Here is an 18165-nt window from a genome sequence, read left to right on the forward strand (position 1 = left end):
ACTCTTGAGAGTCCCTTGGACTGCAAGGAGATCCAACCAGTCCATTCTAAAGGAGATCAGTCCTGGGTGTTCATTGGAAGGACTGATGCTAAAGTTGAAACTCCAATACTTTGGCCACCTCATGCGAAGAATTGACTCATTGGAAAAGACCCTGATGCTGTTGGGGGCAGGAGGAGAAGGGGACGACAGAGGATGAGATGGCTGGATGGCATCACCGACTCCATGGACATGAGTTTGAGTAAACTCCGGGAGTTGGTGATGGGCAGGGAGGCCTGGCGTGCTGTGTTTCATGGGGTTGCAAAGAGTCGGACACGACTCTGTGACTGAACTGGAACTGGAACTGGAATGTCCATAGCTATTCAGTGGTTGAAAATATTTCAAAACATAACTGGATGGCTTTAAATAAATGTCAGTATGCACACCTAAATATAATTAAACCTACAAATTAGTTACTAGCAAATTATTTACAATTGATTTTAAAATAAGTTCTCTCAACAATAAAATCTCAATGCTACTTTCTATTATTATTTTAATATAAATTTATTTTAATCGGAGTTTAATTACTTTACAGTATTGTATTGGTTTTGCCATACATCAACATAAATCTGCTACAGGTGTATACATGTTCCCCATCCTGAACCCCCCTCCCTCCTCTATTTATTATTTAATAGTTTTTAAAAAAATATCTTTTTTTCCCCCTCTGGTCATTGAGATACTTAGTCAAGCTTAAGAAGTTCAATTACGACCTAGAAACATATGCTAGAGCAGTGTTGCTAGTCCCTAAAGTATATTTTCAAAATTGATGTTATTTTATGAATTTTATATAGTCCTTCTTAGATCAGGCAATTTTTTTAATTTACAAAAATTAAGTGATAGGATCTGATACCTATTATCCAGTGAGAAAAGTGAAAAACTGATGAAAGCATATAAAAAACTTATTAAATTATGTAGAGTTTAATTGACACTACAATATGAAGTAGGTAAAAATATTCTGTACATGAAATGACTACTTTAATTTTTCTATACACATTATGACATTAATGTTTGTCTTTATTTTCCAAATACATTGTTTAATCTCACTGCCTTATTAGAGATGTTAATTTTCACAAAGGGTCCATGGAAACATCTAATTCTGTTTTTATTACCCTAGTTCTGGTCTCATAAATTCTGTCTTCCAACCTAGTCTTCTGCATTGCAGGCAGATTCTTTACCATCTGAACCACCAGGGAAGCCTCCTCTATCTACTAGAGGACAATATATAATGTTTCTTGATTCATTATCTATAGGAAGTTAAACATTCTCTATATTACAATATTATTGGTCTTTGTTTTCCAGTTAAAGGCAGGTGTAAATACTCAGATATGATATCTGCTATAAGTCAAGACTCACATAAGGTATGTACTATATGCATTTTGTTGTTCCTAGATTATAAAACATATAGTCCTGCGCACAGGAGAGTTAAATGATAGTGTCAAAGAAGCAGTCAAGTAAAAATCATAAGCATGTTTCTTACTTTCTGAATTTACCGATTTAATTTCCCTATAGGCTGTCCAATTAAAAAATCCATCGCATATAGCTAAATAAAATTTCAAGTTGTTCAACTGCTCTTTACTCCACTGTGGAATTCATTCATTTTGAGGAACTAATATTAATAGATGAAATGGCTTGGAATCATACAAAGGAAAGAGATAATTAAGCTATTTTTGAAATAGTTATTATTTCAATACAAGTGCCAATATCAAGGCAAATACTGCTACACGTTTAGCGACCTAATTTTGAACATATAAGTTTTTAACATGAAAAGTGACCTATTGAGAAAGAAAATGTGGAGAAAATTATTTTTTCCCAAGATGGGATATTGTTTAACCACATGAATATAACTTTATACTGAATTTTGGAATTTTCAATTGGACCTGCAGAGTATGATTGTATGCAGGAGGAGGAGGGAAAGAAAAACTTAGGGATATGGAGATTATATTAGTGTTTTGGACTACAAGGCATGTGTGCGTGGTCAGTCACTACTCAGTCCTGTCTGACTCTTTGCAGCCCCATGGACTGTAGCTCACCAGGCTCCTCTGTCCATGGAATTCTCCAGGCAAGAATACTGGAGTGGATTGCCATTTCCTTCTCCAGGGTATCTTCTCAGCCCAGGGATCAAAACTTCACATCTCTCGTGTTTCTTTCATTGGCAGGCAAATTCTTTACCTCTGCATCACCTGGGAAACCCATACAAGGCATACCACTAAATGATTTGGTAAAGATGAAGTGAGTCAGAATGGCTGTATTTGGAGGCAGAGTAGATAGGTAAGCTGAGTTAAGATGGGAGAGTGATTGAGGAGACAATTTAATCTCCGCAGGCATATTTAAACTCAGCCCTTACTGTCACAAAATTGTTTCTGACTATAGACTCATGCTTTGCTCCCATTGATACTCATGACTAAGCCATTCAAATTCTGTAAGTTTCAGTTTGTCCATTTAAAACTGTCAGAAAATGTCTTTTATATATGATTATATATTTTTCTGCCTTTTTTTTTTTTTGGCCTAAAAGTTAGCAATAACTTCCTTGTAATACAGAGGGTGTGAGGAATTACTTTTACAAATCTTACCATAGAAGCCCAATTTCCTTAATAAAGCAGTGTTCTCTGCTAAAACACCTGTAGACTTTAGTGTAGTAACCCAGTAATCGATTATTAGTCAATTATTGCTTTGTTAAAATTATGCTAACAATCATTTCAATTATGATCTTTAAAAAAGAGATCTATGAATTTTGGTATTTATAAACAGCTGGATAGTGAAAATTAAGAGTAAGTATATGGTGATGAAAGGTATGGCCAGGAGAAATGAGATGGAATTGAGGAAGAACTAAAACTTTCTTTTATTGTCAAAGTAAACTTATATACTGAGTAAACAGGCAGAAGCAGGGCATTGCTAATACTAGGTTGGTTGGGGATAGGTGGGGGAACAAATGTAAAATAATGGAAGCTAGAGATTTACTGAAAGAAAAAACAAAACAAAACAAAATCTGTGCTTGTTCAAATCTTAATCTGAGTCACATCAACTGTGTGTAAAGGTAAAATACCCTGATGACTGCTGTAAATTTGAATCTCTAAAAATTTTCTAGTCTTATTATACTTAATACTATACTTACTTGTGTCCATGTATGTTTCGCATATAACTTCTCACAAAACTAATTCTAATCCTCATCAAGGAAAGGACAATACATTTTGGCAGCATTTTAAATGGCAATTTATGTTTTCAAATATATACATATATTTCTCTTTGAATGTCTATTTCCATTTTGTGAATCTTATTGGCTCTAAACAGATATAGTAATACTCTAATGAACATTTTTAGTTTCACCTACTTGCAATAGAGTAAGTGGGGTTGGGAGATGCAACACATACTGTAATGGGTGGTTGAGTTCTGGATGGCCCACTATCAGGCACCCAAAGTGCCAATAGTGTGTCTTTTTAGATATATAGGATTCACGACAGACAGCACTGCTATAGACTAAATTATGTATACCCCTTCATATTAATATGTTAAAGTTCTAACCTCCCACGTGATTCTATTAGGAGATGTAGCCTTTACAGAGGTAATTAAGGAGTTGACTCATTGGAAAAGACTCTGATGCTGGGAGGGATTGGGGACAGGAGGAAAAGGGGATGACAGAGGATGAGATGGCTGGATGGCATCACCGACTTGATGGATGTGAGTCTGAGTGAACTCTGGGAGTTGGTGATGGACAGGGAGGCCTGGCATGCTGCAATTCATGGGGTCACAAAGAATCGGACACGACTGAGCGACTGAACTGAACTGAACTGAAGCTTACATGAGGTCCTTAGGATGGAGTCCTAATCCAAAAGGACTTCTATTTTCATAAAAAGAGGAAGAAATATTTTCATAAAAAGAGGAAGAGATGTGTGTGCACAGAAAAAAAGGCCATGTGAAGACACAACAAGTAGGTAGCCATCTACAAGCCAAGCAGATAGGCCTCAGAATAAACAAATCTGCTGACACCTTGATCTTGGACTTCCAGACTCCGTAACTGTGAGAAAACACATTTGTGTTGCTAAAGCCACTTGGTCTGTATTATTTTGTTATGGTAGCCCTAGCAGATTAATACAGCCTTTATAATGAGAAAGATAATTAACAGTATGTTGACGATGCCAATGTTTAGCCGACCCACCTCCCAGATATAATACTTTTCATTTAGTGATGGTCATGAGCCATATTCTATCTGCTGCTGCTGCTAAGTCACTTCAGTCATGTCCGACTCTGTGCAACCCCATAGACGGCAGCCCACCAGGATTCTCCAGGCAAGAACACTGGAGTTGGTTGCCATTTCCTTCTCCAATGCATGAAAGTGAAAAGTGGAAGTGAAGTCGCGTGGTCGTGTACGACTCTTCACGACCCCATGGACTGCAGCCTACCAGGCTGCTCCATCCATGGGATTTTCCAAGCAAGAGTACTGGAGTGGGGTGCCATTGCCTTCTCAGATATTCTATCTAATGAGACATAATTCTAATTCTGCTTGATGTAGCTTTTGAAAACTGTGTAGAGTCTGCTGGAAAAACAAATTCATCTTAAACATCTTGTTGCTCCTTTTCATCCTTTAGCTCTCTTCATGTTCTAAATGGAGATGTGCGGGCAACATCTTAGTACACAATATAATCTATATGAAGACAAAAGCCAGCATGCTAAGGATGAAAGAACATAAGGAAAAGCAATTTGCATGTTTGACTGTATAGGTGAACAAAATCATAGCATTCCAAAAATATACATGCTATGTAATATAAAACCACTAATAGAGGAAGAAAAGATATAATCTGAAATAACATTGGTATCATCAGTCAGAATTAATGATTCTGTTTAAACTCAATAAAACATTTGTGCATTTTCTAATATCAACTCTTTAGATAGCCAAGCATAGCTTTTAGTTTTAGGTAGAAATTATACATACACAGAGTACTTTAAACATATTTTTACAACTTACTGAATTTCTGAGTTCACCATGGTATTTTACTGAGGTTATCTATAAGTTCTTACCATCCATCTGTATTTTGCATAATAAATTTTTCTGGGCACAAAGGTATGCTACAATCTGCGTTCAAGTTCTTTTATCCCAGTTTAATTCCACTAATTTCTTTCAAGCCTGTGGCCCTTACAGAGAGACTTTCACTTTCAAACAGTTTCCAGATGGCCAAGTAATAATAACCAAAAAACTGGGTTTAACTAGAAAGATACCATCAGAATCAGAGAGAAACAAGTGAGCCATTCAGAGTTGTTTTGGAATGGGGGCATGGAGCCTCCATAGCAGATTAGCCGTAAGACACACATAGCTGTTCATCATCCCCAGTATGAAACCTGCAACAAAGAGAGATCCTGGGAAGGGGATATCAATCAGAAATTTAAAAGGTTGAACTGAGGTCTAAACTTAAATATTGACATAAGCCACTCAAAATTAAACTCCCTTTTTTCCTACCCTTCAAAATTTAGATGTTTGAATTTGAAAGCAACAATATTATAACTTAGAAAATTGTGGATTTGTGGGAAAACAGTTAAAAATTCATCTACCTACTGCTCCTGCTGCTGCTAAGTCACTTCATTCGTGTCTGACTCTGTGCCACCCCATAGACGGCAGCCCACCAGGCTCCCCCGTCACTGGGATTCTCCAGGCAGGAACACTGGAGTGGGTACTATTAAGGAGCAACTGCACTGTTTTTTAAAATATAATGTACTTGGAAAGTAGTAATAAGTTCAGTAAACATAAGCATTAAATTGAGACATTATGGTGCTAATCATAAATATTAGTAAGACAGAAGGTAGAAACATTAAATTATAAATAATACAATCACTTAAATTTCCAAAGTATGCCTGATGTAGTGAAAAGGGGGAACAATTTTTCAACCTGTTTTGTAAGGGCACTATTACACTGACAACATAAAGCAAATACAAAATGCCATCATGACAACTGGAAGCTAGATAAACTTTTAAATTTGGTGTAACACTTCAAAAATTATAAGAAATGAGTAGGTGATATAAATTTAAAAAGATGTATATGAATTAAAAATGACAGTAGCACATGCATTTGAAAAGGAAATAGGCTTAAGGGAACTTATTAAACACACTAAAGTGAATTCTGAACGGGTGAAAGGGAAAAAAATAAATAGAATTGATATGCTATAATGGGGATAACCATGTTGCTGTTTAGTCACTAAGTCATGTCTGACTTTTTGCGACCCCCATGAACTGTAGCCCACCAGGGTCCACTGTCCATGGGATTCTCCAGGCAAAAATACTGCAGTGGGTTGCCATTTCCTTCAGGGGATCTTCCCAATCCAGGGACTGAATCTGCATCTCCTGCCTTAGAGAGATTCTTTACCACTGAGCCAAGGATAATAATAACCATTAGTAAATAAAATTTACATAATTTAATATAAAATTGTGTTCTGCCTTTTAACATATTCCACACTAAATACTCAGTGGTTCTTATGGTAAAGCTGTTAACAGAAATCACCTCTAGTGAACTTTGGTATTATTTTTCAGATAAAGTCCATCAGGTGACTTTTCCATCACTCTATAAAACAAGAGATCCTTCATTCCCTATATAGATGACAAGTCCCACGGCAGCTTTCAGTTGTTCAAAATCCCATATTAGCTAGTGCTAAGTAAACCTGAAGAAATCTATTCCCTCTTTCTCAAGTTAAATGTGGCCATTATTTGTTAAAAGAGTGATTTATTTTCTACAATCCATTTAAATAGTAATGTACTTTGAGTCAATAAAAATTTAATAATTCATAAAAATTAATTATGAAGTAATTTTAAGTTGTGAATCCTACTTAAAGTAACTAAAATTGAAAAGATAGCTTAGTTTGAAGTTATTAAAATCAAGTAGAATAGAAGGTGAAATATTCTGCTAAATTCAGAAAGAAAGGGAAAAATGATATCTCATTTCTGAAAAGTAGCTAAGTTTAGAAATCACAATATGAATACCATGGCAAGAAATGAACAACATGTGATTTAGAAATCACATGAACACCATGTTATTTCGATTATCTATGGTTGCTGCTGCTAAGTCACTCAGTCGTGTCTGACTCTGTGCAACCCCATGGACGGCAGCCCACCAGGCTCCTCCGTCCCTGGGATTCTCCAGGCAAGAACACTGGAGTGGGTTGCCATTTCCTTCTCCAATGCATGAAAGTGAAAAGTCAAAGAGAAGTCGTTCAGTCAGGTCCGACTCTTAGCGATGTCATGGACTGTAGCCTACCAGGCTCCTCCATCCATGGGATTTTCCAGGCAAGAGTTCTGGAGTGGGGTGCCATTGCCTTCTATCTATGGTTAGGTTTTATGAAAACAAGCAAACATTCTATAATATATAATGATGAATTTCAGCAATGGAAAAATAGCATTTAAATTCCTATGAGAACTGTTTACATTGTTTAACAACAATGTATGTAATATGCATTTACTTCTGATGTATCTATGAATTAATGCAAATTTAATGCAATTAAATTTGAAAACACTGTGCACAATGATAATAAACAGGGTACTTACACTTCTATATTTCACGATGTATTCTAAAATAGGGGCTCCACCATCATCCTGTTTGGTGATACTCAGCTTAAAGCTCTTCCCACTGCTTGGCTGTCCATGTATGGATGGAGGACTCGGTTCACCTATATAAGCAATAGAACATTCTTGATATTTGCACACACTTCATAGATGTAGAGATACTGCATTTTAATTAAAAAAATACAGTCATATAACAAAATATTACATCATCCTGTGTTTACCATTTTCTATTTGTCCTTTGTTGTGATATCACTTTTGGTCCTCTTTTTATCCATCCAAGAAACAGCAACATTCATAAATCAAGAAGTATCATGCCAAAACTGTGAAATCTCAGAATCATATATATAATTTATACTGATGGGCAAATGCTCTAAGAATAGAACTCACCACATTATACAAGCCTTAAGCTTTATTTCTTGTATTGATAGCATGCTATAATTTAGTTTTCTAATATAAATTTAATTTGTAAACATGTGTAAATATGTATTAATATAAACATATTAAGTCATCAAGCTATCTAAAATATATACCTACCAGAAATATAATAAATTAGCAATTTGTCATCTCCTTTAATGGATGTTTTTAAGCTAGATATAAATTTGAATAAATACATTTTTATAGTATCCAAACTATACATGGGTTTCAAAATTTATACCTGTGGCAGATTCATGTTGATATATGGCAAAACCAATACAACATTGTAAAGTAAAAATAAATAAATAAATAAGTAAATATAAAAAGATTGTCACTTAAAAAAATTTCATTTTATGGTATAATGAATTGTATTATTTTTGTGGAAAAATTGATTTCTGAAACAGTTTTTGACTAGAACAACTTCATAGATCTACCAATAATAAAAAAAATAAACAAATATTTCAAAAATTAAAAAAATCTCACTTTATGAAAATATAACTTTGGTGTTATTCTTCACATGAAGATGGTCTTATAATAAATATAATATGTTTAATATGAACAGAGTTCAACAGAAGTGGAAGAGTATCAGCATTAGTGTGAAATATTATGAAATAAGATGATTTATATGCTGTTAACATACTATGTTTTCTGTATATAAATTTAAACTTCTGTAAAAAAAAAGTACAATAACATCTTAAAAGGATTCAATAAGAGAATATGAGAAAGACTAAATATGAAGAGTGGGGTTGCTTAGGATTATAAGCAGAGAAAGGATAGCTCTCTATTAAAATGAGGTTAAGTCATTCTAGGGTAATTTTAGTCAGGAGGTGGGGTTTTGAGTCAAGATCTATTTGCAGTGGTCCTGGTGAAAAAGAGGCACTGCAAAAGACTCTGCCATCAGGAATGGAGAATACACAACATATCTGACATTTTATGATAACCAACAGAAAAGACTTGGTCATAAATTAAGACGATTATTGCAGTCAATTTGACTGTACTACATAACTATATAATAAGCAAAGCATTGCATAGATTGTCATACCAAACACTCTCTTCCAATAACACAAGAGAAGACTCTACAAATGGACATCACCAGATGGTCAATATCAAAATCAGTTTGATTATATTCTTTACAGCCAAAGACGGAGAAGCTCTATACAGTCAGCAAAAACAAGACCAGGAGCTGACTGTGGCTCAGATCATGAACTCCTTATTGCCAAATTCAGACTTAAATTGAAGAAAGTACGGAAAACCACTAGACCGTTCAGTTCAGTTCAGTTCAGTCACTCAGTCATGTCCGACTTTTTGTGACCCCATAAATTGCAGCACGCCAGGCCTCCCTGTCCATCACCAACTCCCAGAGTTCACTCAGACTCACGTCCATCAAGTCAGTGATGCCATCCAGCCATCTCATCCTCTGTCGTCCCCTTCTCCTCCTGCCCCCTATCCCTCCCAGCATCAGAGGCTTTTCCAATGAGTCAACTCTTTGCATGAGGTGGCCAAAGTACTGGAGTTTCAGCTTTAGCATCATTCCTTCCAAAGAAATCCCAGGGCTGATCTCCTTCAGAATGGACTGGTTGGATCTCCTTGCAGACCAAGATACTCTCAAGAGTCTTCTCCAACACCACAGTTCAAAAGCATCAATTCTTCGGCACTCAGCTTTCTTCACAGTCCAACTCTCACATCCATACATGATTACTGGAAAAACCATAGCCTTGACTGGATGGACCATTCAGGTATGACCTAAATCAAATCCCTTACGATCATACAGTAGAAGTGACAAATAGATACAAGTGATTAGATCTAACAGATAGAGTGCTTGAAGAACTATGAACAGAGGTTCGTGACATTGTACAGGGGGCAAGGATCAAGACCATCCCCAAGAAAAATAAATGCAAAAAGGCAAAATGCTTGTCTGTGGAGATCTGACAAATAACTGAGAAAACAAGACAAGCAAAAGGCAAAGGAGAAAATAAAAGATATACCCATTTGAATGCAGAGTTCCAAAGAACAGCAAGGAGAGATAAGAAAGCCTTCTCCAGTGATCAATGCAAGAAATAGAGGAAAACGATAGGATGGGAAAGACAGAAATCTCTTCAAGAAAATTAGAGATATGAAGTGAACTTTTCATGCAAAGATGGGCATAATAAAGGACAGAAATGGTATAGACAGAACAGAAGCAGAAGATATTAAGAAGAGGGAGCAAAAATACACAAAAGGACTATATAAAAAAGATCTTCATGACACAGATAACCATGATGGTGTGATCACTCACTTAGAGCCAGACATCCTGGAATGTGAAGTCAAGTGGGCCTTAGGAAACATGAATTCGAACAAAGCTAGTGGAGGTGATGGAATTCCAGTTGAACCATTTCAAATCATAAAAGATGATGCTGTAAAAGTGCTGCACTTGATATGCCAGCAATTTTGGAAAACTCAGCAGTGGCCACAGGAATGGAAAAGGTCAATTTTCATTCCAATCCCAAAGAAAGGCAAAGCCAAAGAATGTTCAAACTATCACACAATTGCACTCATCTCACACACTAGCAAAGTAATGCTCAAAATTCTCCAAGCCAGGCTTCAACAGTATGTGAACCAGGAAATTCCAGATGTTCAAGCTGGATTTAAAAAAGGCAGAGGAACCAGAGATCAAACTGCCAACATCTGTTGGATCATCGAAAAAGTGACAGACTTCCACAAAAATATCTACTTATGCTTTATTTACTACACCAAGTCTGTGGACCATGTGGATCACAACAAACTGTGGAAAATTCTAAAAGAGATGGGCATACCAGACCACCTAACCTGCCTCCTTTGAAATCTGTATACAGGTCAAGAAGCAAGAGTTAGTACTGGACATGGAACAACAGACTTGTTCTAAATTGAGAAAGGATTACGTATAGACTGTATATTGTCACCCTGATTATTTAACTTATATGCAGGGTACATCATGAGAAATGCTGGACTGGATGAAGCACAAACTTGAATCAAGATTGCCAGGAGAAATAATAATAACCTCAGATATGCAGATGACACCACCCTCATGGCAGAAAACGAAGAAGAACTAAAGAGCCTCTGGATGAAAGTGAAAAAAGGAGAGTATAAAAGTTGGCTTAAAGCTCAACTTTCAGAAAACTAAGATCATGGCATCTGGTCCCAACATGTCATGGGGAAACAATGAAAACAGTGAGAGACCTTATTTTGGGGGTTCCAAAATCACTGAAGATGGTGACTGCAGCCATAAAATTAAAAGACACTTGTTCCTTGGAAGAAAAGCTATGACCAACCTAGATAGAATTTTAAAAAGCAGAGACATTACTTTGCCAGCAAAGGTCCATCTTGTCAAAGCTATGCTTTTTCCAGTAGTCATGTATGGATGTGAGAAGAATTGATGCTTTTGAACTGTGGTGTTGAAAAAGACTTTTGAGAGTCCCTTGGACTGCAAGGAGATCCAAGCAGTCCATCCTAAAGAAAATCAATCCTGAATATTCATTGGAAGGACTGATGCTGAAGCTGAAACGCCAACATTTTGGCCACCTGATGCGAAGAACTGATTCATTGATAAAGATCTTGATGCTGGGAAAGATTGAAGGCAGGAGGAGACAAGGATGACAAAGGATGAGATGGTTGGATGGCATCATCACCTCAATGGACACGAGCTTGAGAAAGCTTGGGAGTTGGTGATGGACATGGAAGCCTGATGTACAGCAGTCCAAAGGGTCGCAAAGAGTCCGACACAACAGAGCAACTGAACTGAACTAGTGCATAGATTATATAATGGTGTTTGCTCTATCACACTCAATTTTCTCATATTTTTTAACAGTTTATTCAACATAAAGGAAATCTATACTATTTTAAATTTATCTAACTTTATGTAAATGCATTTTAACATTTCAAAACAGGATAGTAATGAGAAGGGGGCTTCAGCAGTTATTCTTCTGCAGTCACCATTGAAATGAATTAATTTAGTGGTACCTTTTTCTCACACTTAGGGTCTATGTAATCCATGGAATACAGGCAATGGTCATTCTTCAGCAAAATAGAACATTAAATTTGTTGCACAGATACTTTTCTACTCTCTCTTTGAATATAGTCTGAGCACTACAATCTAATTAATCAGACTGAAAAAGTAAGGCACTTTCCTGATGGGAACAAATTTACTCTATATTTTGCAGTGCACTTTTTTCCCCTTTCTTCAAACAGAGTTATTTTTTGTAAGTCTGAGATGCCACCATCTTCAGCAACCACTCCAACAAAGATATAATTCACTTTCTCGAAGTGTTGAAATGTCTCCCTGTATTTTAGTATCCCATTTAAGTTTGCAAGGAAGAGAATGACAACAGAGAGAAAAACACAGATTACTTACGGACTGGTAGTGTTTGGAAAATTTCTATTTTACTATAGTCTCCTTGTCCTTTGCCATTTACAGCTGCAACCCTGATTTCATAAGTTGTATTTGGTTCCAGGTTGCTCAAAACAACCATTGCTAAAAGAAAAAAAAACATATGCCTATGATTAATACATTTTAATAAGTAAAACAAATCAAACTATTATAAAGTTGAGTGGAACAGTATCACTGAATTAATCTTTCCATGAAATATCTGAAAAGCATAAGAGCTATACATAAGTGGCAAATTATTTGTGGGTAATTGTCTTCTTCATCTCTATTTTAACTTTTTACCCAGATGCAATAACTTTCAAAGAAGAAAATTAATAGTTCCTTTCATGATACTTACATTCACAAAGTAGAAAATGAAATATTTTTCTTTCATTTTTTCAATATTCAAGAATTAAAAGGATTTTAATAAAACATCTTTACTGAATGCATCTCAAATATTTTGTCTACTCTAATGAAAGCTAAGATGTGTATTTAATGATCTATATCTTGTACTTCCATGTTAGGATGTTTCAAACGATAATACACCCACTCCCAGCACACCTCATGTTATACCAGAAATCCGCAGAACAGAGGGATGCTGCATCATTCATAGTCCTGCATTGTAAATATTACTTGTGAATAAATCATTGAAACTAATATTCTCTTTGAACCTCAGACTGACTTGCTCCAACCTCTTATACATAAAACACAATAAAATATTCAATATCAATCAATCAATAAATAGATGAGTGCTATAGAATTTAGTGGAGATATGAAATTCAATATTTAGAAGTCTGATCTCCAGTATAAGGTTTTTGAGTCATGTCAAAGAAGTGTCACTCAGCTGATGGTTGTAAAAGTGGATCATTTGCTTGATAATCTCAAATCAAATCAAGTTATTTTAATGCTAGCTTGAAGCCTGTCATCTCTCATATTTCTCTCTGAATTTCTTCTTGAGTATTTACCATACCAGCCCTGGATACAACACAACACAAAGGAGAAGAAAGAATCCGAAAAAGTACAGGCATATACAATTTTATTAGAAATATTCTGTGGGTCATGACAGTCCTTTTAATTTGCTAGAAGGTTTTAAATACATTTGTAGATTTCAAAATTTTACATCTTTACAAATACCTTTGGTGGAACTAATACAATTCCATAGTTGCCTCTATCCTCACTGCTTTTGCTAAACAGAGTAAAAAGCTTTTGCTAAACAGAGTAAAAATTAAAAAGTAGACATGGAAATGCCTTGATGACCAATCAAAAGGAAGTTATATCTGGTTTACATAATAATTTAAAGTCAAATGTGCTCAGTCGCTCAGTCGTGTCTGACTCTTTGTGACCCCATGGACTGTAGCCTGCCAGCCTCCTTTGTTCATGGGATTTTTCCATGGGATTTTCCTAGTAAGAATACAGGAGTGGGTTGCTATTTTCTCCTCCCAACTCAGGGCTTGTACCTGCATCTCCTGTGTCTCCTGCATTGCAGGTGGATTCTTTACTGTTATGCCACTGGGAAAACCTCAAATGATCAATTCATAATAGAAAATATAATCAATTATAAAAGATTAAATCATAAGTAATCAGGCATCTATCTGTAAGACTATTGATTAACATGAACAATGACTGAAGATGAGACAAACTGAATAAAATCCCAATATAGTATATTAACCTGTTTCTGATAATTACATTATAATGTATATTCACTAGATAACATTTTTCATTTTATGTTGAATGAATATACTTAGATAATTTGATACTTTTTGTTCTCCCTTCTTTTCTCCAATATTATCATATATACCGGATAAATGTTAATGGCAAAATATGGTTCAGATATCAACCAGACAGATATTAATCCAGTATAGATGTTTCAAAATCATTCAAAAGAATACATTTTCCATAATGAAAATTTTATTTCTCATTTTCTCTACTGGGTAAGAAAACTGCACTTGCTTTAGAGAGCACACAGCCTTGTGAAAACCTTGGATGAAAACACAAGGTATCAAAGTTAAAGGAGGCCAACTGAGAAAAACCGGATTAGCAGGGGAATCCAACTGATTAGAAGCTACAAGGATAAATCGGAAAGTCAGCCTTGAATTCAATTTCTTCCGACAGGATTTTTTAGGAAACCCAAACACAGTTGGCTGGTGAGCTGGATTCAGAGAAATATCAGCCCAAGAAAAAGAATTCATTTGCAATAGAGGAATGGTTAGTGAGAGATGAAACTGGTCATGGAGATAATGGAAAGGGAGAAGGACTCAAGCTAAGAGGCAGCTGAAATGCTTAGAACTTGGAATCCCATTGAGTTTAAGAGAGAATGCTTCTGCTCAAGATCTGCATAAGAAGGAATTTAAATGTTAAAAATTTATCATATTTTATCATTTAATAAGCTAAAAAATATAGCAAATTTAAATTCAAAGTGGCACTTCCCCAGTGGCTCAATTGAAAAATAATCTGCCTGCAATGCAGGAGACCCAAGTTCGATCCCTGGGTGAGGAAGTTACCCTGGAGAAGGGAATGGTGACCCACTCCAGTATTCTGCCTGGAGAATTCCATGACAGATATGGCGGGCTACAGTCCATGAAACTGGAAAGAGTTGGACATGACTGAGCAACTAACACATTCAAAATCAAAGTAAGCTAGACCTGCAGAGATTAATGCTTTATAAAAGTGAGTTTAGTTTTCAGGGGTTGTAACAAAAATGTATGGGCCCTTGGACAATCAGTAATGTCACAGAGTAGTTTGTGTTTGTAGCATGGAGACTTATGAGAGACTAGTACAGGAACTAGCCAGGTTGTAATAACATTTGTAATAAGACACTTAGTGATACAGGCTTTAGATGCATGAAAGAAGTCCCATGGCTCTGGATCTGATTCCACCACTGACTGAGGTTCAACCAAGTCTTAGGGCTGAGTTTTTCTTCTCAACTTCTAAATCAAAACACTTTTATTAAGTTTTATAGAAACAAAAGTATAAAAAATTAGTTGAAAATAAGTGTAGATTGGACTTACCAGGTGGCTCTGATGGTAAAGAATCTGCCTGCATTGCAGGAGACACAGATTTGATCCCTGGTGGGAAAGACCCCTGGCTAAGGGGATGCTACCCTCTCTATTCCATTGTTGCCTGGAGAACACCATGGACAGAGGAGCCTGGTGGGCTACAGTCATAGTGATACTTACAAACATTTATACATATAATCTATATACAGAGTATACTACACAAGAATATAGGAGAGTTTGCCATAGATGCTTTTACTGCTACAGACAACTTTGGTATGTAATATGCTCTCCATATTCTATGATGTAAAGATGCAGCTGCTTACCATTGTTTTATTTATTTATTTTTGGCTGCACTCCATGGCAAGAGGATCTTAATTCCCATACCCCCTGCAGGGGAAGCATGCAGTCTTAACCTCTGGACTACCAGGGAATTCCCTTGCCATTGTTTTAAAATCACAAGTTTGACTACCTCAGCTGTGAGGGACTGGTAAGGCTTATATTCAGGTGTTTGTCTTTATACAAACAAGAAAAGCGACAGAATTTAAATCACACAATTTTAATTCCAAATAAAATTTTTCATTTCTTCAGAAGCCTGGAGGTCAGACTATTCATCTTTTTAGATTAAAAATGAATAACAATAGTGTTATCAAAGAATCAGAGCATATCAAATTAAGGAAAAAGTTGATATTACTTGGATTAAAGACTTGAAGCGTATCTCCCACTACCCACTCCGTAACTACACACATTAAACAAAAGGCAGCTCTGCATTCTACTTGAATGCTCTGAGTAATTCAAGTAAAACTCCTTCTGGCTTGGATTGCCAGCACTCCTCCTCCTGTCATATTTCATCGAGATTGTGAGGCACTTTGAGTGCCTCTCTACTTCTGCCACGGGGACACTCATTTCTTGAATCCCAGGATGATCAATTCACAATTGATTTTATCCATGTTTCTCTTATTAATATGTTTGTTTTCTGTGCTAAGACTCTTTTCTAATAACTGAATTTCACAGCAGAGCAATTTGTGGAGGAGAGAAGCAACAAGAGCACAATGATGGTGAGCAGCTGTTACAACACTGGGCTAAAGGTAAAGCAGAGGGGAGGCCTTTTATAGAGGACTTTGCAAATTATAGGGGAGCGACATGGAAGAAAACCTGTTAAAGCCAGTTTACAAAGTTCATATATAAGAAGTCAGTCTGCTTTTGAGTTCTGACTCTAAAGGTTTTGGTACAATGACCCTTATTATGAGGCTTATTAACATTGTGTGAACACAAAGATTACTGTGTGAAATTGAAAGAACTCCATAAGTTGGGGCTCATTTAAAGAGAGGGAAAGGTAAGGATTCAGGGGAGGCAAAGCCTGTGTCTGTAATTTGACTTGCCTTTCTTAAATGAGAGGATATATATGTTAAATTGTCCATAATTTACTGACGTATTACCAAACATAGGGTTTCTGAATACACAAGGTAGGGCTTGAAAGCAAACCACCACTTGAAATACAAAGACTGTGTACTCTATAATAGAGCCCCTCAAATTACGAAGTTAGTTAATGAAAGACTTTCTTTCCCCCAATGTGTCCGTACAATAGAATAACAGAACCACAAACTAAGGTGTGGGATGGGTTCTTTCTCTATAATTTATTGAAAATTCAAACTCAAAAATTAGGTGAAAGTAGGTCTAGATTACAAACCACTAAAAGTTCTCCAAGGACAAATGGCAAACATTTAAGTCTTTCATAGTTATATTCATGCTGATTTAGAAACCATAATGCAATTCTTCTGAAAATTATAAACAACCATGAATTCTCCTTTGACATGGCAACAAGGGCAAGTTCTATAAAAACGCTGGTTTCTCTCACTAATGTAATGTTTCTGATTGATTTAAATATAACTGTGTTTTATAAAGGCCATTTTGTTATCTGGCTATAAATGTAAAGGGTACAGTAAATACATGGCAATAATGTATTGAGATACACTAAAAACAGTGACATTTTAACTGACAAATGAAAGGAAAATCGAACTTTTTAAACATTATTTTTACAAGTATGGAAATGATATTACTAGAGAGAAAAATCTGATCCATATTCTCTAAGAAGGGAATCGAGTTTTATTAAAAGCAGTTGAACAAAATATATTTTGTTTGTTCAGAAAATGGATTGTCAGTTCCTCCCTTTGGCTGTCAAGAGAAGCAGAGGCTACTGAATATTTACAACTCTCAGAGCAAGGTAAATTACATATTAATATTTACATACTAATTAGGTTTAGCAAAGCTCTAAAGTGAGATGAAAATTTAACCATACTCTCTTCACTCTCTTAAACCCTGGATCTCTCCATGGGTTTTTCCTCCATGGGTCATTCAATATAGAGATAAGGACTCCCTTTGTGTAGAACTGCTGTATCATCCATCTAACATCGAACTGTTCAGGTTATCACAAACTCGGAAAACATCAGATAGCCAAGAACAATCACAAAGCTTGTCTAGGATAGAACTGATCATTCCAAATTTCACCTGCTCTTAATCTCCTCAGATAAATCTGTAAATATAATGAAATCCCCAAAGTTCCTCATCTGAGATTCAACTTTTGTTGTCTAAACAGTTAAAACAAGAAACAAGACAAGATAGCTTTTTTTGGAGAGAGAAAATTCTCTTACTCCTTTCTGCAGAAGTTTACAAAAGGTTTGAATAAAAACAAAAGTAATTTTTTAACTTTTATTTCCATAATGCAGAATTTTGACCTCAGTTATTCTTTACATACATGAAAATAATATGTTGGGATGATTTAATTATTAATGCAAAATGTCTTCA

At 35.8% G+C, this 18165-nt stretch overlaps 1 protein-coding gene across 1 annotated transcript in view; it reads right to left on the reverse strand.

Annotated features, from left to right (window-relative positions):
• Positions 1–18165, reverse strand: part of NCAM2 (neural cell adhesion molecule 2) — a 574228-nt gene that overhangs the window by 54122 nt on the left and 501941 nt on the right. Inside the window, exons 13-14 of the mRNA XM_010858401.1 lie at positions 12356–12475; positions 7558–7679 (exon numbers count right to left, since the gene is read on the reverse strand). Coding sequence (XP_010856703.1) covers positions 7558–7679; positions 12356–12475 — 242 coding nt within the window. The remainder of the gene's footprint in view (positions 1–7557; positions 7680–12355; positions 12476–18165) is intronic.

The sequence above is a fragment of the Bison bison genome, unplaced genomic scaffold, assembly GCF_000754665.1.
Source record: "Bison bison bison isolate TAMUID 2011002044 unplaced genomic scaffold, Bison_UMD1.0 scf7180017864387, whole genome shotgun sequence".
Classification (NCBI taxonomy): Eukaryota; Metazoa; Chordata; class Mammalia; order Artiodactyla; family Bovidae; genus Bison; species Bison bison.